Source organism: Marmota flaviventris, chromosome 15, assembly GCF_047511675.1.
Source record: "Marmota flaviventris isolate mMarFla1 chromosome 15, mMarFla1.hap1, whole genome shotgun sequence".
Taxonomy (NCBI): Eukaryota; Metazoa; Chordata; class Mammalia; order Rodentia; family Sciuridae; genus Marmota; species Marmota flaviventris.
In genome coordinates, this window is record NC_092512.1 from 74,698,610 (window position 1) to 74,723,308 (window position 24,699).

General features: G+C 37.8%; 2 protein-coding genes across 5 annotated transcripts in view; one reads left to right on the plus strand and one right to left on the minus strand.

Moving 5' to 3' along the window:
- Positions 1–255: 255 nt before the first annotated feature.
- Chchd7 (coiled-coil-helix-coiled-coil-helix domain containing 7) lies at positions 256–6,797 on the minus strand. 2 transcript variants are annotated; one of them, XM_027932896.3, is made up of 5 exons: positions 6,699–6,797; positions 6,241–6,326; positions 3,224–3,291; positions 1,669–1,767; positions 256–936 (listed from the first exon to the last, which is right to left on the minus strand). In XM_027932896.3, the coding sequence occupies exons 3-5, from the start codon at positions 3,275–3,277 to the stop codon at positions 832–834; spliced, it is 258 nt and encodes an 85-aa protein (XP_027788697.1). In that variant the 5' UTR covers positions 3,278–3,291; positions 6,241–6,326; positions 6,699–6,797; the 3' UTR covers positions 256–831. The 2 variants fall into 2 exon arrangements, with proteins under 2 accessions (XP_027788697.1, XP_027788698.1); XM_027932897.3 differs by lacking the exon at positions 6,241–6,326 and having other exon boundaries at positions 6,699–6,778.
- Positions 6,798–7,246: 449 nt separating this feature from the next.
- Positions 7,247–24,699, plus strand: part of Plag1 (PLAG1 zinc finger) — a 44,878-nt gene continuing 27,425 nt past the window's right edge. For all 3 annotated transcript variants that reach the window (XM_027932922.2, XM_071602354.1, XM_027932923.2), the window contains exon 1: positions 7,247–7,414. The gene's annotated coding sequence lies outside the window, so the exon portion shown is untranslated. The remainder of the gene's footprint in view (positions 7,415–24,699) is intronic.

The following is a 24,699-nucleotide window of genomic DNA, read 5'->3' on the forward strand; positions in this document are numbered from 1 at the left end:
TGCTATACAATGCACCAAACTGAAAACTCACTCTTTTTATATCACAAAATGAAGTTGAGCTCACTAGATAAGCCCCCACATCCTTCCTTGTCTACCTCACTCTGTAAACAGAAATCCTTCCAGGGGAACCCATTTCTTTTTGTCTTTCTGTAGTTCAAAAACTGATAATACAGTTTCATAAGGTTACCCAGAATTTATGGACTGTTGCCTAGGATCCTAAGCCTTTCCTTAAAGAAAGAAAAGAAAGAACACCAGTTCTTTTTCATGCCATTTATTTAGAACAGTTTTTCTATACCCATTTCCCCCCTAGTGAATGTACTAGCCTTATTTAAACAAAGATGAGTGAGTCAAGGAAGAAAAGAGATTTTTAGGGGTAAGCCTGAGGTTTGAGAACCACCACACACCTACCCCAACCCACCTTTCCACTCATCCCCTTCACCTTTACACACTTCAAACTCTAGGTGAAACACAAGATTTCCTTCTATCATGTTGTTCTTCCCATCATTTCCTTTCTTTGGAAATACTACCTCCCAGCCCCATTAAGTCTTTGTTTGTTCACATCTAAACTTTCATTTGAGACCCAGCAGAGAAGCTCAACTCCAATAGTCTTTCCTAACCCTCCTTATTTCCTGGAAGTGCAGCGTGGCAGTGACATATTATCATGGCATTGAGAACAAATACAGAGGACACAAAACTACCTTAATTCTGTCTCTCCTTGTAAATCTTCAGATCTGTCTGGGTAAGGCCAGTCAAGTTTTAAAAGATTATAGTAATTGTACATTTTTAAAAAAAATATCTTCTAGTTTACATAAACAATTTTAGAGTAAACATTCAATAAGGCATTTTCCCCATTGCTCCCAAGATTTCATCTCTTTCTGCTGCTGTGGGCATAAATGGTGTCACTCCATTTTGTCTTCTTTGGATCATGATGGAATTCTGTGTATAGGCAAAAAAGAAGAAACCAAAATCAATCATGTATGAAATGCTAATCATTTGCCAGTAATTTGCTACTGCTTTCTCAAAAACTCTGAAAATCAAGTTAAATAAATCCAAACTGTAGTTCTGGGACTCCTGATGTTTCAAACAAAAAAAATAAATAAAGAAAATTGCTTATTCTCATAGAAATATGCTAATAGTAACTGAAATGGGGACACACTGTGTGAGTACAAGAGCATAAGAGTGTATACAGTTCACCAAGAAGACTACTGTATAACTGCTAGACAAAACCAACAGTCCATTTAAAAGGAGGTAGCTGGATCCAGTGCGCAGGGAAACAAATTATATATTAATGCATTGGGAAAATGGAACCTTAACTACCAAGAATGGTAGTGGCAAAGGAGGCAGAAATGGAAGCCTAATATGACATGAGAGCAAAGTAAGTTATATGTTCTGCTCATCTTCAGAAAAACTAAATTTACAACAAGGTTATTATTTTAGGGCTGCAGATTTATATACCTAGGAAGACTCACATATTAAAACTGCATTCAGATACCTCAGAATAGGATGAAATAATTAATAAGAGTTCTCTAGGATCCTTCGGGACTGAAATACATACAGAGGATAGAAGAAAAGTTGTTTCCCTATGGCCATCACTGGGAAAAGACTATGGGCCTCAGTTTCATGCTGAAACGATGGGTTTTAAAACAAAGCTCACCAAGCTAGGCTTACCCAAAATCTCCGGCAGTTTTTGTACTTCAAGAAGTAACTGGAACATCTTTCCTTATCATAGTTATTTTCATCCATACATCTGCTAGAAGCATCAGATTCCTTAAATATGTAAGAAACACATTATTTAAAAGGTAGAATGAGATATTAAAAAGGCCTGAAAACAAAAACTTTAAAGCTATTTTGTCCCAAGACAGATAAAGTAAAATGGGTCATTTTATTCAATGGGTACACTAAAACAGAATAATCTTGCCAACTATCCAAGAATTTATTCTGCTGGAGTAGATATCTTCCTTTTCATAGTCTAGGCCAGTTTTCTGAATATCTGATCACAGGAGTCTGAGCCAAAGTACTAACTGGGATCATGTGATCCAGAAACTGTAGCAAGGAACAATATCCACCAAACCACTGCTGCACAGTTAGAATGAGAAACAAGTCTCTTGACTCAGTACAGCTCTCCTGGATTTTCCAAATTCTTACTCTGATTTGACATTTGACTTTAATGCTGATTTTGAGATTTCAAATAAATTGCTAATAAGTGGTCTACATCAAGGCAACCTAAATTAACACCATTTATCTCAGTACATTTTTGGCTATTATTTACTCTATTACGCAAGTAAGTATTCTATTATGTAAGAAATTTTAATAGTTATTATTAATATCACTTCAAAACCAAAGTGAACACAGGGATATGAATTTAAAAGAGGGTAGGTGCCATTTGGGAATTAAATTTAAGCTGTCTGAACTGGAAGGAAGTTGGATGACAAACTTCAAAGTGAAAGAGATGATTATGAGAAGTTACCTAAAAGTACGATTTAACTAAACAGATATGCTATTCGCTTCACAGATCTAAGAAATGTGTTCTATTTAAATAGATTTACTTAATAAAACTGTTGAAATCTAACATACAGAACAAAGCTGTATTCTATGCCAAATATTTAATGCATATTTTTGAAAAATGCATATAAGGTCAGGCAATGTAATTCCTCATAGCATCAATATAATCACAGCATTGTACAAGGGTGGCAAAATTACAAGAGAGTATAAATCATACCAAATTAATGCAAATACAAGCTTATTATTACAATAAAACATCCTCTCTATAAGACAACTTTGTGAAAACCTTTAGGCTTAAAGTAGGTTTTCTATTATCAGCCAATTACTCTCAGCCAGGTTGTCTCAAGGACATGATAAAACCAGTGCTATTAAAACCACAAATTTCAGTGGCAACTTAAAAATGTGATGCCTTCCAGTTTTCCATGTTTGGACTAAAGATTTTTTTAGTCTTACAAACGCCTCTCTAGTTTTATAGTGCCAACTAAAGGCTTGCATATTTTACAAAAAAGCAAAATTAAAGAAGAATCTTTATTAGCTAAATCATGAACATCTAAAAACACTCTAGTGAAATAAAATACACTGGTCAGGAGTACGTTTTGTACAAAAATATCTTTATTCAACAACTGCAGAAAAGAGAAGCTCACAATTAAAAGAAGCCTGGTTTTTTTTTTTTTTTCCCTTCAACTTAACACTCAGGAAAATGAAAAGCAAACCACCCTACCAACAAACAAGGATTTATGTCAGGATCTCTCAATCGGTGCGTCACCACGGGCATCCTAGGTCTTCTTACTGAAGGTTGATAGACAAAAAATTGTTAGGCAGTGGATGACAGAAAATAAGTCAATAAGTCTTACTGACCCCACAAATACTGAAAATTTAATTCTGGCATAATGATCATTTAGAATTTCATGGATCCTCTGCATTTGGGATATGTTTCTCCTTTGTACTGCCATGTGCCTTAATATAAAAGCCATACTGAAATACATATACTGAAATTTGATTCTAATGCCCAGTGAGAAAGATAGTTCAACTATATTCAATTGTGGTTTACTCTTATTCCTTAAGTGTATGCAACTAAATCTACTAATAAAATCTAATAATATTTCCTTATTATACACTAATTAGCATATAAATTAAGGAAAGGATAATCCAGTACAGCCCACCTTAGCAAAAACTTTAGTCAACTAATGAACCAGAATGACTACTCTGTGACCAACACTAGGACAGCAATATAGCAGAAAGCCAAGTTATGGTTTAGTTGACATTTTGGAAAGCCATAGAGTTTTTAAAAAACATTTCTTTCAGTTAACTCCATTTGGGAGGGTTCAACTGAAATTGGTATGGCAACTACCTTCAAAGAAATGTCATAGAAAAAAAATTTTAAAAACAGTTAAGTAAATTATTTCAAAGTGATTTTTTGTTTTCAACGTATTGGTATACTATTGACAAACTACCCTCAATATTTTAGGATGCTGTGAACTAAGCCTAAGGAGCTGATTTGCCTTGTACTCCCAAATCTAGTTCTAGCTTAATCATCCTTCTTCCTAAGGGTCAAAGGGCAAGCCAGCAAATAATGTCTTGTGACCCAGGAAACTCCACTGAGTAAAAAAATGAATTTGTCAGTAAAACCACAGAGGTCAGAATATTTATATGAAATGGTCTCAGGCCAGGGTTGAAGCTCAGTGGTAGAGCACTTGCAGAGCATGCATGAGGCATTGGGTTTGATCCCGCATCACATAAAAATAAACAAAGTAAAGGTATTGTGTCCATCTACAACTAAAAAAATAAATTAATTAAATTTAAAAAAAAAAGAAATGGTCTCAACTTTCTGTGCCATAGAGGGGATCACAAAAAAAATATCAGTAGTGATAAAATAAATATATTCAGAAAAAAAACAATCATATCAGACAAGCTCCTAAAATGTGCAGGTATTCTCCACAAAGTGTTACCCAGTACACCTGGGAGCAAATGTACCACCAGTAGAGAAGGCCTACCCATCCCTGCCTCAGCCTGGACCCTGGGGCTCAGATAAAGACCCTGAATCCCCAAGTCAAAATTATTGAATGTTTTTGTTTTGTCCTACTGTAGTTCTTTTTTTTCTCCCCTTTTCTGATGGCTGATTTACAAAATAAAGTAAGCTTCTCAGAAGGCTCTGAACATGGAAAGGAGAAGCAAAACCAATAGTTAGGGAGGTTGGGGGAGGGGGGTCTTTGGCCAAAAACCTAGGTAGCATGGTCTAGATAGTTTGGCATCTCCTGAATGAGAGCCTCAAGTTACCTCTTGTGTGGGAGGGTCCCTGGACTCTACCCAGCCCCGACCTTCTCCTTCAGCCATGTTAAAAACAGAGGCAGAGAACTTAAGAATTTGTAGCCTATGTCTCACTGGAAAAGAAAACTTGTCATCTGTCTTGATGGAGAAGGTTCCACCTCACACTCCTATTACAATATCTATACACTGTGGCAGGATATCACATTTAGAAGGACCAAAAAAAAAAAAAAAGTAAAATACTTGAATGGGTTTGTATAACGTTAGTATTATTGAGAGTATCTTCTTTCCCAGCTGAAGCGATTCATTTATTATTCTAGTCCTGCTGTAGTCCTTTGTAACTTAGGATAATTATGCTTTTCAATACCAAAAAAAAAAAAAAAAGTATAAAAATATAAACTTGAAAAGGGAAAAATCAGATGTCCAGGTTGAAAGAGACCCAGTCATTGCAAAGAAGGGCAGGAAAGGGTCTGATTATTCTGATGTCCTTTACTTTTTAGTAATCACTAAATAATTTTATTTTGTGATTTTCATTGACTAGTACATGAAAATAGCCAGTGAACTAAAACATCCTGGCAAAAAGGAAATTCAAGATGCCATTCAATTATATCTGAAGCCTTTTGCTCTATGGAACACAATTCTTTTGCAGGCTTGACTTCTCCTAAGAAAAATAATGGTGCTAAATAAATTCACAACTTTCCTTTTCACATCTATCCTGTTATGTGAGAACACAGAACTCTAAGCTGTTCATAAATAACCCTTGTATATAATAATCTCAAAAATGATCAGACACAGAATTAAAGTTGATTACTTTACATGAAAATATCTACTCTGTATTTCATCATCAGAAATTCTTTAAAAATAACAACTAGGTAATATCCACACCCGGATCACGTTTGCTGCATGAGTTTATTCGCATTTTTACTTGCGTTTCATTTTCTTTTCCTTCCGAATTATAAGCACAAGTCACTTTAAATTTCGAAATATCACCTCCTTTGCCTGATCTCCTATGTGTTAAACTGGAACTGAAGAGGAATGTCAATTTACAGCCAGAAGTAAAGCTGAAGGGCCAGATCGAGTGCTCAGCTAAAGAGGCCTTCCTTATCTACTTACTTTTTGAAGGCACAGCACTAAACAAATGTTACAAGGCTCTAATACTAGCATGATAGCCAGAAAAAAAAAACCCAAAGATCTGAAGGAGGGGTCGCATCTGAGGCAGAACTCTAAAATCCACTCCAAGGAGCAAACTATTTAACAAAGTAGTTCTTGATTTCTTATACAGTACTTCACACCCTCCTCTTCAAGTAGCTTTTAAAGGGAAAGAGGAAGGGAAGGTTACTGAACACGTGCATGCCCACTGGCTGGTCAGAGTCTAGGCAGGATCTGCGACTGCTAAATCGAGAAGCAGAAACACCATAACCTTAACTACTGCTGGGTGCAGAGGGCCAGGGGCAGTAAGTCAAAGGTGCATACCGGAATGGGGCAGGCAAGCCGAAGGAAAAACTGAAAGGATGTGAATCCGAGGCCGCGCTGCCTTCCAAGGTGCTGCCTGTCAGCGTCTAATCGTGGAAACGGATATAGGTGAGTACACCTTTCTTGGTGCTGCGACGAAGAGGGGGTCCGGGACTGCGAAAACGCTGAGAAGTGGGAAGTGGGTGGGTGGGGGGGGGCGTTCTAGTTTCGAAAGCTGGAGAGGAGGATGAAGAAGACCTGGAGGTGCCGTGACAAGGTATGGGGTCACTTTCTTCGCCCCCGGTTTTACGACCCGGGTAGCGAGAAGACCAACAGGAAGCGGCCCGCGCTGCGTCAGGGTCTGGAGGGAGCAGCTGTGCGCTGCAAAAGTGGATTCGGACCCCGTGGCGGCCCAGATGCGCCCCTTTCTTTCCGCTTCCCAGTAGCGGCAGCAGAGGGAGGGGCGGGGGACCACTCACCTCGGGCTGCCGCTTCGCCAGCGCCCAGGCCGTCTCCAGCTCCAAACACGTCAATGGCTCACGCAGCAGGACTTTAAGTAGCGCGCACCCCAACGTGCTGCCCCCGCTCCCCGGCGGTCGCCAGCCCAATCGGCGCGCGGCCCCGTCAGACTGACAGGCTTGCTAAGCTTTGCGCGGCGGGGGCGGGCGGGCCTCGCCCCGCCCTCAGCTGGCGGGAGGAGGGCCGAGGAGGGAGGAGTGGGCGGGGCGGGGCGCGCAGTCCCGCCTCCTCCCCCGCCCCGCCGCGCCCCCCGCGCCGAGGCGAGCTTCTTAACACTTCGGCTTGACGGACGGGTGCCACGGACCAATCGTCAGGCCAGCAGCCGGCGGCGGCGGCGCCTAGTGGTCGGCCTCAGGGCGGAGCGCGCGAGGTGGGCGGGCTCAGCGGCGGGTGGGGGCCGGGGGCGGGGCGGCGGGAGGCGGGGGCGGTGGCCGAGCAGGCCGGGGGAGGCGGCGGTGGGCGCGACGTCGGCGGCGGCGGCGGCGGCGGCAGCGGCAGCTGCAAGTTGGGCTGCAGGGGCAGCGCATACACTACAATGGCTGCTGGAAAGAGGCGTAAGGAAACAATTTCCAGGCCCGCCGCGTCCAGCCCGAAATATGAGAAAAAAATTATTAGAAATTCCGCGGGCGGTGTAAAGGCGGCGGACGGGCCGGAGGGAGGATGTTAAAGCCCCGCGGTGAGTTCTCCCGGGGTCCGGGGCGGCGGAGAGGCGTTTAGCGGGAGAAATATCAGGGTTATTTAAATTATGGGACTAGCTGAGGGGGCAGAGGAGCAGCGGCGGCGGCAGGAGGAGGAAAAGTTTGTGCTACTCTCAGCCCCTGCTCAGGACCCCAGAGGGAAAAATAATAATAAAAAATAAAATAAAATAATTAAGCGGGGCTGCGAGGACTTCCGAAGCCGCATCTGACAGGGCAGGGGGCGATGCGACTGGGGACCCGAAGGTGAGGTCGGTGGGAAAAAAAAAAACCTTTATTCAGGGTCTGGAAAGTTTGAAAAGTTTTCCTCCTCCTCCTCCTCCTCCTCTCTGGTGCTGTGAATATTGTGACAGCGGCAGCGGCAGCAGCGAGAGCGGAAGACATTAGAGACCCGAAAAATAAGGGAAAAATTAATATAAATTCAGTTTTGAGAGTAAAGTCCCCGCATTTTCCACCAAAACATCCCGGGGGAAGGTCGCTTCCCAAAGGGCCTGGCGGAAACCCGCAGTCGGCAATATTTGGGGGGCACTTTGAGTGACTTGGGGTAACTTTGCCCCTTTTTCAAAAGAGGTTTTTCTTTTCTGGAGAAATGAATTTGTTTTTGCCCTTTCCTCAGGTGGGCGAGTCGGGGTCGGGGTGCGGGGTCTGCGGGGAGGTGTGAGCCCGGGGTGTGTGGCTGCGAAGAGGGGGGGGGAGGGGGAGGGGGTGTTAAATGAAAGCAGGAGATCGGCACAGAGCAGGGACAGCTTGTTGTCAGTATCATAAACAACCAAAATGGAGGGAGAACTCAGGCATATAACCAAATAAAAATTTTTAAAAAATCGCAAAAAATCCCTAAAAATCCGGGATGCTCCCCCTTTTCTCGCTAAAGGTAAAAGTATGAACCGCCTTTCTCCTGAAGTCCATTTTGACTTTGCAGGGACCAAGGAGTTAATATTTATTTATTTTTTAAAACTTTCGAAGGGCAAAAGCCTTTTATAACTCAACCGACAATGAGAAAACGTGAAAATCCGATGCAAGAGAAGCAGGGGGAAGGAGGGGGAGGTAGTAGTGCAGAAACTGCTAAACTTATTGGTAATGTGGACTGATCTGAGATAAGATAAACACTATATTTGGTATTTTATAACTCCTTTTTAATGATCTTTGTGAGGTTTGGTTTTTTTTTTTTTTTTTTTGGTGGAAAAAAAGTGATGCCATTTTCTTAATAGAGTTAATATGTGTGATTGGAAGAATAAACCTTTCCGGCTTTAGATTGCATTTTCGTCGCATTTATGCTTCAGGTTTTGTTAGTGGCTCCCTCCTTTATTTAAACTGGGCTTTCCAGAGGAGGGGTAGAGAGGTGATGTTGCACAGAGAGGCTGGAGTGCAGGACTGGAGTACCTTTTGGGGAGGGGTAAGGAATTGCTTAGTTTCTCCCTTCCTGACACGTTTGCTTCACCTGTTCATCCTCACTAAGGAATGTTAAGTAGAAGTTTTCTGACTTTATCTATATAAAAGGATGGTGCCTCTTGCATCACATTGATGTTAATGGCAAAGTGCTGCTGATGTTGGTTCCACGTGGGATGTGGGACAGAGCTGGGCATTTTAAAGGGACAGCTTCTCTTTTCTTATGGTTTTCATCACCTACCCAGACTCTCTGAGGACCAAAAGCAGAGGTGCTGGAAGGGTGTGGTGATGGAAGAGCCTTCTCTTTCCATTACTCAAATGCACCCACCTTTAGGAGGGATGGAGGGAGAGGAGGGATAAACAAGCTCAACAGTAGATGAATATGCATATAGCTTAGTTTGCATCCAAGCTGTTCTTTTGTGTAACAAGCCCTCCCAGGAACTTTTCAAGTTACATTGCTTTGCTTTGGAAGCTGATTTTGGAAGGAATTGTGGAAAAATGGAAATAGTTTAAGGTGTGTGGCATAATGGTATAGCATTATTGAACAGTTATGAATTCTGTGCAGTGAGATCAAAGAGCTATGTATGCCCATAATGTGATTTACAGCCATTTTGTAAAAGCTGTAAAATACCTAATATTCAATTTGGCTTCAGGTACATGGAGGACTTCTGGTTAAAATTTACAGACAGAGTGGTGAAGATTCTTTAACATCATAAGCAGTAGGCATTTCTTTGGGGAAGGAAAACATATACACCAAGATCATGGAAAAGTTTACTTACATAGTCAGTTTTAAAGCCCATCCTATATGTATGCTCTAACTTTGAAGCTTTGAAATGAAAATATTTTAAAATTCTGAGAACCATCAGTTTGCATCTTTTATATTGAATATATTTGTGGTACTTAACAGGAAATGTTTATCAATCATAAAATACTATCAGCCCGTATGTTTCAGATGTCCACAGTGTTTTCAAAATTTAAAATGTGCGAGTTGTTAGCTGTACTCTATTTGGGATTAAGATTAATCTTGAACAGAAGTTACTGATGTTCGTTTTCCACAGGTATATGGAGTTTCTGAGATAAATTCCTATTTTCCTTTGTTTTTATGATTTATAGAAATGGACTAAAGTTAAAGCTGAATTTTTAGACTTTTTACACAGAATGTTTTTCCTTGCCATACTATATAAACAAATTATTGTTTCATAGTCTATTGTATGTTAACTTGTGTTCCTAGCTGAGCTCTGGGCATCTTTCTGTAAATACCTCCATAGCAATATTACATTGGTGTGGTAGTGTTTGAGTCCATCATCTTGAGACTTCTCATTTTGGAAATGATTAAAACTTTCTAAGAACTTGTCTTAAAAATTAATGCCATGAACCACTGCTAATAAAAATTGATTGGAAAGGGATTGATCTACTAATGGAAAAACCCCCTCCCAACAATCTTTTGTGTAGAGGTTTTAGAATACCACCAATAATTATAAAACCTTTGAGGTTTATCTTGCATTTTCATTGTTTTGGCTCAAGACAGTTACATTTACTGTAAGTGGTCAGAATTTTTCTTCCTATTAAAAGTAAATGATACTTTTAGATTTGAATAGTTGCCACTTTGACAAGCCAGATACTAATATCAATAAATTCAATCTCTATAAAAGTGAAGGGAAAGCATTTCTTCCAGTTATATTAAATCATTGAGCTGTTTAGATTGTTCAGACCCTTCAAGTTATGGTTAGGTTATTGTCAATCTAAATAAAAGTGCTGGTGTTGTGGGACTTTTTTTTTTTTTTTTTTTACTTTTTTTTCCCCCTTACTATGACATTCTTGTTTGGGTTTTACACAACTAGTTACTTACCTGTATTAGAAAATGCACTCAGAGTGCACAAATATGAAATCTATAATTCCTTAGAGAGTTATTTAGATAGGTCACAGCATAATACCTAATTTGAATTGGTTGTGTTAAGGTTTTTTGATGCCTTTAGAAATATTACCTGTTGAACATCCTTTGTCTGAAGCTACTATAAAATTATACCAGTTTAAAGAAATAATCTAAGGATATTATATACCCAAAATGCTCTTTTATTTGGAGAAACCTCACAGATTAATACTTTTATTTGAAATTTATATGCCTAATTTTGTTATTCTAAATTCTAAAGAATTTAGCTGCTCTGGAAGATGATTTTATAAGTATGGACTAATACTGGCAAAATATTATACATTTATTATAACCAAAGTATTTTAATAAACAGGCATTTTAAAGCTAAATAGTGAATTTTCTTTTATCAATATAGTTTTAAAATTTTAAGGATATTCTTTGTGTTTTAATATCAATCAAATATGAGGAATTTCCCTTCATTTTTAAGATAATCCTTGTTGTCACTGAATATATTTTGGTTTGGTATTCTGGAAATGTACCTTTCTTAGGATTAAGTTATTGTTTTCTAAATTAAATGTAATGTTCTTACATTAACTGAGATTTGAAAAGCCAGACAACTAAAACATATCTATAGCAATCTTTGAAGTTTTGTTTTAGTAATCATTTGCTTCTTGAACTATATAATGAAAAATAGTCATACTTCTAGGATTGTTTTTAATATTTTTTGTTTAGAATCTTATTCTTTGAAAAATCAAGATATGTGAAAAACTACCTGTTACACACGCACACAAACACACATACATCAAGATAAGTTTTACCTGAATAATTTTACTTACAGTGCTTGGAATACATGTTCTTTTTTATATGTTTGCAAATGTATAAGAAATAAGTGTAATTTTTTAAATTTTGATAACATCTTAGATTCTTTAGTTGGGTGAAGGAAGAGTTTCAGAAAAGGGAGAAAACTGAATCTGTACAACAAAATCTAAGATAGTGAATATGTTCAAAGTGAAATGGCTATAAATTGTCCCTTGAACCAGATCTTAAATGTTTTAAGAAACTAATAAACACCTTTTCTGGAACATTGAATACTTTGAAAAAAAAAATCAGCCATTGCTAAAAAACAAAGGTGAACCTTTAATTTCTTTAATTTTAACAGGAATTAATGTAGGCAGCATATTTAACCAATTAGTAAGTGTTTAGGTAGCCTTGGAAAAGTATTTACAAATAAGTTAAATGTAAGGGCAGGGTACATCAGATTGATGAACTGTAAAGTTAACTATGATTTTATAATTCATGCATGAGAATTCTTTTATATTTTACCATAAGAACACTTCAGAGGTAACTAATTCTTGCTTTTTGTATCTATTTCATTGCCTAAATTTTTTGAAATGCCCAAACCCAAATTCAGTATGTTAATGCTTTTCCTTTATGTTAGGGAAACTTTTATATCTCATTTGCAAATTTAATTATAAAATTTAATTTGATAAATTAAATGAAAAATTTCAGATTAAAATGGTTTATAAGAATACTGGTGTAGGGTGTATACTTAATTAACATTTGAAGTTATGAGAAATATACTGGTACAAAAGCCTAGTAGAAATTATTACAGAGGTACAATTTGATTTTTACTTTTAATTGGCCTACTAGCCTATGGTTTACATTCTACTTAGTGTGTACACCTGTCCCTGCCTCCTCTTTGCAGGGTGGTATTGACCAGGATATAGTGATGTGAGACTATCAAGGACACTGGAACATTTTTTTTTAATTTTGTATATGTATTGGTATTTGTTGTTCTAAGAATTTTGCTTTAAAAAAAAGAATTGAAAAAATATTATACAACAGAAATAATATCTCATTTTTAAAAAGTGAAGTAGTGTGATATTGCATTAAAATTGTTAGTATTTTAAAATCCCTGGATGTCTTGTAAACAGAGTTACTACAGGATCATGGTATTAAAACTAACCACAGTGTGTGTTGGGAATTTGAGATGACTACCTAAGAAATGTGTGTGTGTGTGTAGAATGAATGAACTTATGCAATTATATTCTAGGTTAATAGGAAAAGCAGTTTGCTTAAAACATTTCCTTGCTTTGTTTCTAAGTGGAATCTTTCCCTAATTTTAAAACATAGAAAACTTAGAAATGTGAAAGTGTTAAAAAGTAAAAATGTCTTTTTGATGCCTTTTTAAAATAAGAGTTTTAAACAATGAAAGTGTATAACAACAGCATAAGTGTAAACTAAAATGCTCAAAATTGATGGTAAAGAACTAGGTAAGTAAGAATTTCAGAATAAAATAACAATTGTGGTAAACTTAAAATTCAACATATGTGAGTAAAGAATAGCCAACTATAAAGCAAAAATAATAATTTTACTAAAAAATAAGCATGACAATTGGGGGAACCTATCAGAGAATATTTCATCAAATTGCTAGATTTACAGTGTCCTTTAAAAAATAAATCCCAAGCCTTTCCTTCTTCATAGATTTGAATTAAACTAAAGTGGAAGAATAATTTGTAGTAATTATTTGAAGTTATTTTTTAAAAAAATAAGAAAAATCATTTTCTGCTATTTAAAAAACATTTTGAAGATTATTTTAAAAGTGTACCTGAGTGAAATGTTCTGAGAACCTTATAAACTATTGAAAATTGTTTTCTTCGCTGTTATCAGAAAGCTTAAAACTTTAAGTTAGTGAAATAAATTTTAAAACTTCAGTCTAAAAATAGTTTGCTCTGTGGACTTCCTTGGGGCAATTTAAATTTCTGACAGACTTAATAACACTTCAAAAGCTTTTCATAAGATAAAGACAACATTTCACAAACAAAGTTCTTAATTTTTGAATGTTTTTAGGTGTATAGTGGCTGATTAAAGGAACTTTTCTTTCTCATTTATTAACAATTGATTTTTCTGAAAGAGAAATGAAACCTGTTGGTGTTATATTCTGGAATAGAAGTTGTCTTTAGTATTAGAAAATATTTTGAGAGTGCAGGAGGCATCTTTTCCTTAAGGCATCAGAATCCTCTACCTTGTAGGTGGTAGAATGTGAATCTTGAACTCTACCTTTTTTGAAAATGAGAGTCTCATTTTAGATTCCAGTTATTAAGTATCTGAATTATTGTCTCAAACCAATAGTGGAGTTGCACATATCTATTATTTATGACTTCATATCTTTTAGTTTCTGAATATAAGAATATTAATGCTCAGGAAAATCATACAGCTAAAGGGCTGCCATCTGATTTTTTAAAAATTATATCCCTTTAATCAATAATTTAGACATTAGACCTTTTAAGTTACATCTTTGGAGAACATTAGACTAGAAATCAATTAGAGAATGAGGAATTTAGCCCTTTGGCTAAAAAGCAAAATTAGAAAATGCTGTCAGTTTTGTTTCCTTGAAGATACATTAGTAAACGTTGATTGAATTGTTTTTGATCAGGAAATTTTAAAAAATCAAACTTGGAAACAAGGTAGTTCAAGAGTGCAGGTTCAGCATAGCACCAATTGAACTTTAGTCTGCTTGATTCTTCTCAATAACTTGATTTTATTTTCCTGTATTAATGCTAGAATTACATAGAACCAACATTGCTTTTTAGCATGCCCTAAATGATTTATAATAAGTAGATTTTACTTTTTATCATCTTTAGGCAATGAAGTGAAAATACCATTTTATATAGGAGTGTGTTTCCTTTCTTAGGTTGCTTTTTGCATTTCCTAAATATAATTTCTTTTAAAGTCTTCCATTTCAAAGAAATTAGCTTCATTACTTTAAAACTAAATTTGTTATAAATTTGCATATTATAGGAAAATTGTCAATTTCTATAGTTGGACAAGACCTATTATAACCTTAAAAATAAATATTAAATATTACTAGCCTATCTGAATATATGCTGCATCCCAGACATGAATTTGCTTTCCTTGTACCTTTACAACTGTTTTCTAAATAAATCTAAGACAATCTTTTTCCTATGTTTAGGAAATTGGTTATTGTCTGAAGTAGCAATTGAGTAAAATTTCAATCTAGATTGTTTGTTTCTCTTCTAATATTGGTAGTATTTTATTTGAAAAAATCACTACTCACATGCATAGGATTTCAATATTAAAACAGAATTAGACATAAAATAAAACTGGTTAATTATACCAACAGTATAGAAGCAGCCCTACTAGTTCTTATTTGGAAGAGTTTGAAATATTTCAAAGAAGGAAAGGGCACACCAAACACGGGGTTAGAGACATTTTGTGCTTTTCTTTTTCTTGCTTCATAAAAATTGTGCATCCTCAGAGCTACTGTCATGCAAATAATTGATTGAACTCTGCCTCTGTAAAGTACATATACTAGGTTTAGCTTTTAATGTGATTTGCTTCAGTTTACTTCTAAGAAAAAGATTTAAGAAAAGGCAGATATTCATCAGGAATAATTTGGCATACATCACATTTAAAAATATATTACCATAATTGTTAACCCAAGCTGAAATGAAAATAAAACTATTAAGTAGTACATATAATTACACATAAAATAAAGTTTAAAACATTTAACCAAGTATCTTGATTTACTACTAAAGTATATGAATTTTAATCAAAAGAGTTATTTTTGTATCTGAATCTATTTTTAAGCCTAGAAGTTTGTAAACAAAGTGAATACATATAAAAGTCTGACAATCTACAGAAGTTCCTCAACATCTTCTTTGACAATTAATAAAAATATTTTTTTTCAAATAGCCAAAATTACTTACAAGATTTTGGTATAACCAACTATTCTAGGTATTTTTCAAAGAAAAATGGTGATGAATGGAGTAGTAATTAGGTAAATGTATATTGTATTTGAATTTTTCAATCATTAAGTATTTAATGCTTACATTGATATTTTAGGTTTTTTTTTTTAAGTACCATTGTAGTTATTTTTTTTTAGAGCCCTTCTTTTGGGGTATTATAATATAATGCAGACATTTATTTTAAAACTCTTGAACTTTCTAACTACTTCTTATTTTTTTAAAAGTACTCCTGTTCCCAAGATCAGGCTATTCTTAAATTCCTGTCTTAGAGCACTTTTAATCATAGTTTGGGTTATATTTTTAAATATATACTAGAGATGCAATTGCTCAACTTAAACATTGGGTCTGATGTGATGCTTAAATTTAATCATACTCAGTTCATCTTTTATTGGTGAGTGCAGGAAGAGGAAGAGAAAGCAGTTTGTTATGAGAGAAGTGCAATTGATCCCATTCAGAGGCTGACTCATAATAGCTTTTCTACAATGCATGATACCTCTGCCAGAATTAAAAGGAATTTCTTAATTAAAACCAAAACACCCGTGTGTCTAAGAACTTTTTTTCTAATCAGACTTCAGGCACACACACTTGTGTGCTTCCATTGGCCATCCCAAGTGTTGTTGCTATTTGGCTCTGTTTTGTTCTCAGTGCTGCCACCCTGTGTTTGGCAGCGCCTCTACTACATGCACTTCTTTTCTGTGCTTTATTATCAAGCGATAACATCCCAAAACCACTCCTGGAAAGTGAGCATGTGTATTGAGATTAACATAAAAGGCTTTGTGGTGTATTCTGTTTCTGTGTTTAATGCTATGCTAAACCTAGATTTTTTTAAAGTTACACAGTTCAGAAGTATAGTATTCAACTGCCAGAAGTGAAATTTGGACATGTTTAAAGGTAAATACCTTTCTGTTTCATCTGTCATTTCACTAAAATAAAGTAGAATTGGATAAGTTGTTTTTTTTTTTTTAATCTATCTTGAAATTGGTCAAATAAGGAAGCAGAGGTTCTGGTCCTTTATTAAAGACGAGAGATATAGTACAACATTTTTTTAATATAGCCAAGTTTTAGTTAAAAGTTCTCTGTAGTGAAAACAAAACCAAAAATGAGCACAAAAAAAGAGACTGTTTCTGCTTAAAAGAAAAAGAAACTTAACTTGATTGGTTAAATTATTCCCCGAATCACTAGCCAACATGACTTTTAAATTATATCACCCAAAATATTTTGAGTATTAATACTGTGTTCCAGCCATGAAATACTTTGCCTGGATCACAGTCTTTGTTTTTACCTATATTATCTCATTTCTCTTTCACAGCAAACAGTAAGATAGGAAGTGCGGGCATAATGCATATGCAAGAAACATGAATGATTTCAGAAATTGGAATTTTTACTTTTTACAATCTTTAGAGTGGATGGTCCATAGAAGCTAATTATTATAAATTGATTTGTTAGTATAAAGCTAAATTATGTACATATTTAGGTTATTATATTTTTAAAGTTACAGAAATAAAATTTTCAGGCATAAATTTTACATTGAATAAGTAGCTCAAGTTAGGAAGTACTGTGTGTCTACTTACTTTTAAGCTACCCATAAGGAGTTGGGGGGAAATTTACAAACTTTCTAAGTTAAAGGAGGTTTTTAGAGATATAAATCCAAACTTTGTTTTATAGTAAGGATCTCAGTTTTATTGATTTAACTCTGCCTGTGTAAAGTACATATACTAGGTTTAGCTTTTAATGTGATTTGCACAGTTTTATTAATTTTTGCTTTAAAACAAACTATTAGGAAAGTCATTTTTTGACTCTAATTTTAGAATGAGTCCACATTTCTAAATTTGTGAATGGTTTTAGTTCAATAAATAATGTAATTCTATATGGTGACAATTGAAAGTATTGCTTAGTTTGGTTTAATTTTAGGTGTTAGGCTTCTAAGATAAAAATGCTACTCTTGATCTTCCCGCCCAACAGAGCTGAAAAGAATTCAATACAGAACACAGTATTGTCCCTATGACTATAAAATTCCAAGTTCAAGATCTCTTTTTGTTATTCATATAATTCTCTCCATAGGTTTGGGGGATTAGGGATTTCTCTCTTTCTTCCCCATAACACACAGAAATACCACTTTCAAATTTAAAAAAAAAAAACTCAATCAACATGGGAAATATGATTAAATATTGAATCAGGATAGGAGTATTATTGCCTGGAGAAAGAAAAAAAACTTTAAAAATTGTCTGCTTCATTTTATTTTTTGTTCTTTTTAGTAACCTTAAGGTAAGACTAGATGTGAGATAGATGTGTGTGTGTGTGTGTGTGTGTGTGTGTGTGTGTTTCCTTCCCCAGAGACACAGAGATTTATTTAGGAAAGCAAGTACACATTCAAGGGATAATATGGTCCATCTCCAGAGGGAGAGAGAGCCTGCTAAACTTATTTCGATAAATAAAACAATATAAAAGATTTGTCTAAAATCACAAGATTTTACACTTTGATTTAAAATATAAATATGGGGCTGGGGTTGTGGCTCAGTGGTATAGTGCTCGCCTAGTATGTGTGAGGCCCTGGGTTCAATCCTCAGCACCACATAAAAATAAATAAAAGTATTGTGTCCATCTACAACTAAAAAAATAAATATTTTTAAAAAATAAAATATAAATACAGACGCTTAGTTTCTTGCCTTTGCCCAACTCTTAGACTCATGTTGCTACTTTGAGTGATTAGTCATCAGTTATCAACCATTGATACCTTCTACAATGAGAGAATGTGATTTATGTTTTGTTTTGCCTCCCATTGATTAAAACTTCATTCTTGTGCTGAGTAGGAACCAGAAGTGGTAAGAGTGCCCTGTGCCATTCTTAAGATACTTACATTTGCCTTCTCCTTTTTCCTTTTTAAAATGCCTAATTAATGTACAAAAGATCACAAAGCAGTGTATTTAAAAATGCCTAATGAATGATACAGAGTGGAAACAATAGGTTTTGGAGGGAGGGAGAAGTAGAACTTGAGATGGGCTTTAAAGAAGGCTTAAGTGAGAAATAGGAAGAAAGAAGAGAGGATGACATTCCGGTGAACGAAATGGCTTCAGCAGAGATTTAAGAGGACACAATGTGCCTTTTTTCCGTGCCCACCAAGACCAGTCAGACTGGAGTGGATGGCTTATGAGGCAGCCGTGCAAGGGAAGTTGATAGAAAGGTGTGCTGAGGCCTGACCACCAACTGGAGGAGTTTGCACTATGTACTGTAGAAGGCATTGAGCAGGGAGAATGGATTTGGAAAATTAAGTTGACTTAAAATTCAGAATAAATTGAGGCCTAGGATGGCCTGGTTTAAATGAAACACCCATCAGATACCCATCAGTAGCCCCCAGGCATCAAATCTAGTGGCGTGTTTTACTTTTTACCTCCACGTGGCTATTCTGTAATATTCCACAGCTCTACAGACTTCTGCTGTTCTGTGGTACTTTCTTTGCAGTTTTCTTCTTCCACCTCTTCTGAATCACCAATTTGTTGGCATTTCTCAAGATTTGTAAGGTCTTCTCCACTTCCTGAGCCTTGACTCCCTGTCCCATGACTTGCAGCTTCCTGCTAATAAAGCCTCCATCTCTTCCTTTCTCAATTCTCCATTATTCTTTTCCTCTTTACATCACAAGTCTCTACATGCAGGACACCTTTCCTCCCTTCTCTTAGGCTTTAAGCAGAATCTTCAAAGTGCTTGCCACAAGTCAGGCACTAAGCCTTATGCCCTCACTGAGGAAAGGAGGTGGTCAGCAGGGTCCTCTCTGATTGTGGCAGATGGTAGAAAGACAGTAAGAAGGAATACAGGGGTAAAGAGTGTTGGGGGCCTGGGGAAAAGGGACCTTTGAGACAGTGTACAGGAAGATCTCCTGATAAAGGAACTTTTGTGTAGAAACTTGAGTGATGAGAAGGAGCATAATCTCAGGAAAAATCTGGGGGAATGCTTCTAGACAGCGGCCCTTGCATGGTATAGGTGGACTCGGCACCCTGGAGACAGAGGGAGCAGGTGAGGGAGGGGACCAGCCAGAGAACTTCCCCACAGGATGTCCTGTGATCTCTGTGATGACTGTCAGCACATAGTTCACTGGTGCTCCAAAGCAGAGCATGGGTTGCCTTCTGCAGACTGGCTGTCTCCTCTATCCTTATCCTCATCCTGTTATCTTCTGCCTGGGTCTACAGGATCCTAGCACCTGGAAGGCATCATAGCACCTTTGAAAGCAGCTCCCTGAGACTAATGATCTCTCACACAACCTTCCCTCACCGTCTTCCCCTTTTCACCTTCAGGAGGCCTGGCCTGCTCCCTCAGTCCAGGAGAGAAAGACAGACTCATAGAGAGGACAGGATGCACACTGAGCTCATACCCATAGAGGGGAAAGAGATGCACAAATGACTCTGGATCTTTCTCCTACCCATAGGATCTCCAAAGGAGAAAACACACCTGGTCAAAGGGGAGCGTGTGACACAGGTTTAGAAGGTAGAAGGGCAAGACAGGCATGTTCCAGTTTGGGCAGGTCAGAGAATTACTCTCACACCAGGATATGAGGGGAGACACACTCCTGCTGGTGAGGGGAAGAGAAACACTGACTGTGCTAACTAAACACTGACTGGGGAGAGACTCATCCCAGAAGGGCCTGTACACATGAAAAATCCAGATGTGGGAAAGAGACACCCTGAGAGTAGAAGGAAAGAAACAGACATGCCCTCAGTAGGAGAGAGACTCCCAGAGAGGAAGAGGGACCCAAACACATCAGTGTGATGGGGCCCAGGAGATGGACATACACAGACCCAGAGGGGAAGAGGGAAGTGTGCACACACATGCAAGGAAGCTGGGGGGACTACACGTACCCCAAGGTGGAAAGCAAGTCAACAGATAAGAGCAATTCAGAAGGGAGTTGGCATGTGCGCACGCGCGCGCGCGCACACACACACACACACACACACACACACAGATGCATTTAGATGAGGGGATGGAAATTCATAGAGGAAAATGCACATGCATGTACACATGCCAGGAGGGGAAAGAGAGGCAAACACAGAAGGCAGGCTCCCTCCCCCCACAGAGGAGGAGAGAAGTGGACCAAGCAAAGAATAGTAAACAGCAGGCGTTAAGAGGAGATGCCCAGAGAAGCACACGCAGCTCATCTGTGACTTTGGTGCTTTCATCACTGCCCCAATGACTGGGCTGGGAGAAGCTGACAGTGTACTGTTCAGTTCCTGGAAATGATGTGTTCTCACACCTTACTGGATTTTCCCATAGAGGGACAGCCATAAATGGAAGTCAGCATTAGGGTGCTGAAGACACCCTGAGCTCCAGCCTGTCCTTGTCCAGTCACGGATCTCCAGACAGAAGTTCATACCACATTCCTGTTACCCTAAGTGTAGTAGTAGTAGTGTAGGTGTCATACACTCATCTGGAAGATTCTTTTCCTCAGAATTTAAAGTGCTTTGTGAACCACATCCATGTTGTAACTAGACAGTAAATAGATTTAAGAAACCTTTGGTTTAGCCAGCACAGTAGGTTATTACTGGAAACATTAACCCACCATGCTTTTGACTTCTCCAGAGCCTTCCCCCCCACCGTCTCTCCAGGCAGCATCTTTTCAGGCCAATTCATGGTGCTTCTATGCTCCCAGAGTCCTCCTGGGGTACCTTTGTGATAGCAGTGAGCCTGCCTTACCTTACAACAAAGGTGTATTGGGAGTTGGTCTTATTTATCTTTATGTCACCCTCACCTGCACACCATCAGCATTCAGAAAGTTTTGCAAGATGAAAGCAGAGACTGCTGAAAGAAGAAACTCACATTGATGATTTGGGGTCTTGTCTTATCACCCAGAGCCTTTGGGATTGAACTGGCTCCCTCTGGCTTTCTCTTACCTCCCATTTTCCAAGGAAACTAGGCCTTGCAGGCTTCCTACCTACTCGGAGCTGAACTAAATTGGTTCAGCAAGGCAACCTGCTCAGCACTGGCTGCAGCTGCTTAGTGCACACTTCTCAAGTGTCTCTGCCCACCTACATCCTCCACCAGGCCGATACTGGCTCCATCATCTGGCCCCAGCCTCCTTGGCCACCTCCCCTGCTTGTTCTCCTTGACTGGACAAGGAGGCTGGTTGACTTCTGTGAAGACAGGAGGCTACTGATCTGGTGAGCTAGGGAGTAACCTCCCTTCTCTAAAACAGTAGTGTTACCTGACTGATGAAGTACTTGTTCCATGCTTACTGTTCAGGGCACCTCCACATAGTGATGCCATTAAATCCTTCTAGCAGCTCCCTAAAATCCTAAAACGTACTGTGGTTGAACTTCATTTGTACTGTAGCCACTCTCCGTCTTGGCTGTAGAGAAGCTCTTCTCACCTTTCCAAGGAGCATCATCTCTTTCCCTGTCCCATTGAATATGGGATTGTATTTGGCCCCACGGGCCTTCTCTCTTCAGCCAGTGACAGTGTTCAGGATTCTCAGACCATGATGGTTCACAGCCTTTGCTTAGCCATCTCTATCTGGCATTTCTCCTATAGGCCATCACATCCTGGCCTCCTTTGCCAAACCACACGAATTCAGGTTTCCACATCACCACTCCACTGCAGCAGTTTTGGCCAGGATCCCATTTGGTAGAGACCTCTTGATAACACATGCACACACATGTGTCGGTGCACACATGCATGTACCCAATACCACTGCCAAGTTCAGCAGATGCTTTCTCTGGTTTTTAATCTTCCTGCTGCAAGATTCAGGTCCCTCCTCTACAGTGTACCCATTGCCTACTCAAGTCATCCTGCAGTCTAGGACATCTCTTTTATATATTGAAAGGCCATGACTCCTAATGACTTGTTATTGTGATTCTTGGACATTAGTCTGGAACTCAAAGAAATCAATGTTTCATTTCAGTAGAGTGGAATATTGCTTACTTGCCTGTGACATTTATGTCAAGGTTAAAGTTTCAAAAATAATCGTGTATATTCCTTAGTTTCCAGAAGTTGTGCCATATCCTACATGTAAATCATTTCTGTCTATGTCACTGTCGGCCAGCTTTTATCAAGAACCTTCTGAGTTTGTAACACATTTCTACTTACTAGGTTTATCTTACAATGGCATGCTGCCATTAGAGATAATTTTAACTTTTTTATATAATATTTTAAAGATACACAAAAGTAGGGAGAGCAGGAGAGTAGTCCTTATACCAGACGCAATTTTGATGTTCATCACCTTAGCAACTTGTTTTGACCATGCCCTACCCATGTGTATGCCCTCTCCTATCAACTTTCAAATTTATTACTATTTTTATTTATTTATTTATTTATTTATTTTATTTTTTTGTGGTACTGGGGTTTCAGCCCAGGAACACTCTACCACTGAGCTAGCTCTTCAGACCTTTTTATTTTTTAATTTGAAACAGACTCTTGCTAAGTTGCCAAGGCTGGCCTTGACTTTGTGATCCTCCTGCCTCAATCTTCAGAGTTGATGGGATTATAGGAATTGGCCACTGTGCTTGGCCTGTGGACTATTTTGATGTAAAGTTGTTCATATCATTTGTATATAGGTTTTGGTATTTCCAAAATGTGAAAACACTTTTTAAAGGTAAAATCACAACACAGGTTTTATATCCCCAAAAAATAGTCCTTAATATCATCAGGTATCTACTTAGTGTTCACATCCCATGGTGTCTTTCAAAAAGTTTTTTGTGTTTGGGGTTTTTTACCAATTTTCATGTATTTTAGTCGGCTTTTTTGCTGTTGTCACTAAAACATCTGACCAGAACAATTTTAAAGGAGGAAAATTTTATTTGAGGGCTCATGGTTTCAGAGGACTTAGTCCATAGAAGACAGGCTCTATTCCTCAGGGTTTGAGGTGAGGCAGGACATCATGATGGAGGAGTGTGGCAGAGGGAAGCAGCTCACATTATGATCAGGAAGCAGAGAGAGAATCCATTCTCCAGATACAAAATATATACCCCATAGCCATGCCCTCAAAGAACCACTTCCTCTAGTCACACCCCATCCTGTCTCCATTTACTACTCTGTAAATCCCATCAGGGATCAATTCACTGGTTAGGTTAAGGCTATGACCCAATCATTTCTCCTCTAAACCTTCTTGTATTGTCTCACACATGAGCTTTTGGGGGACAGCACATAGGAACCATAACAGTATGGTTCAGATCCGTTAAGGTCCATAGATAGATTTAGTTGATTTTTAGCCCACAGATTTTGCTTTTCTTTGTTGAAGGGCTGGCCATTTGGATGAATGGTAGAGTACTTACTTAGCATTTGTGAGGCCCCTGGGTTCTATCCCTAACACTGCTGAGAAAAAAAGAAAAAGTCAAAGAAATGCTTGTTTTGTTTTGTTCTTATTTTTATCCTGTAGCAGTTGCTATAAGTTTGGATTTTGCTTACTATATCTCTGTTGTACTTTTGACATGTTCCAATAACCCCTGTTTGTTCTGTAAGTTTGCTCTACTTTTTTGCTTCCAAATATATTCTTTCAGAATGCAGAGTTAAAAAAATTGAATGTCAAAGAAGTAAATACCGAAGTAAGTGTCATAAGCAATCAGGATAGCATAGCATATACATAGCAAAAATACCTTAATGGAATCTTATTCCTGAAGTAGTATTTGGATTCCCCTCAGAAAACACACATTGAATACTAACAGATATTTCCTTTTTTTTTTTTTTCTTTAAAACTGAATGGGAGGGGCTGGGGTGTTGGCTCAGTAGTAGAGGGCTTGCCTACCATATATGAGGCACTGGGTTTGATTCTCAGCACAGCATATTAAAAAAAAAAAAAAAAAAAAAAAAAAGGTCCATTAACAACTAAAAAATATTTTTTTAAAAACTGGGGTTTTCTTTCTTTTGTATTCTATTTGTTAAAACCTAGCATCATATAAAGGTTATTTTCCCATGTACTTATGTGTTATTTGTGTGGATTTCTCACAAGCTAGATTGTTTTGTGAATAAGCATCAGATTATAGTTTTCTCCCAGTCATTGGCCATGTCATTAGTTTTTAATCTTTAAACACTGCAGTGATAAAGCACCTTGTGTATAAATCTTTACGTGCATCTCAGATTATTTTCTTTTTTTTTCAGATTATTTTCTTATGTTAAATTCTTAGGTATAAAATGAGTGGACATAAAGATAAATGCCCAGTTCTTCTTTGGCATGCCAATTGTATGGCTAATCTGACTCTAGAAAAGACTTCTGGTCACTGGCAGTTCATAGAAGTGTGCCCGTTTCTTAACCTTTCCCAATGTG

Coding starts and splice junctions, on each gene's coding strand:
- Chchd7 (XM_027932896.3), bottom strand. CDS start 3,277: ATGCCCGTGGTGACGCACCGATTGAGAGATCCTGACATAAATCCTTGT. Junction 1,768..3,223: donor ACATAAATCCTTGTTTGTTG/GTAGGGTGGTTT, acceptor TACATATTTAAG/GAATCTGATGCTTCTAGCAG. Junction 937..1,668: donor AAAACTGCCGGAGATTTTGG/GTAAGCCTAGCT, acceptor GCCTATACACAG/AATTCCATCATGATCCAAAG.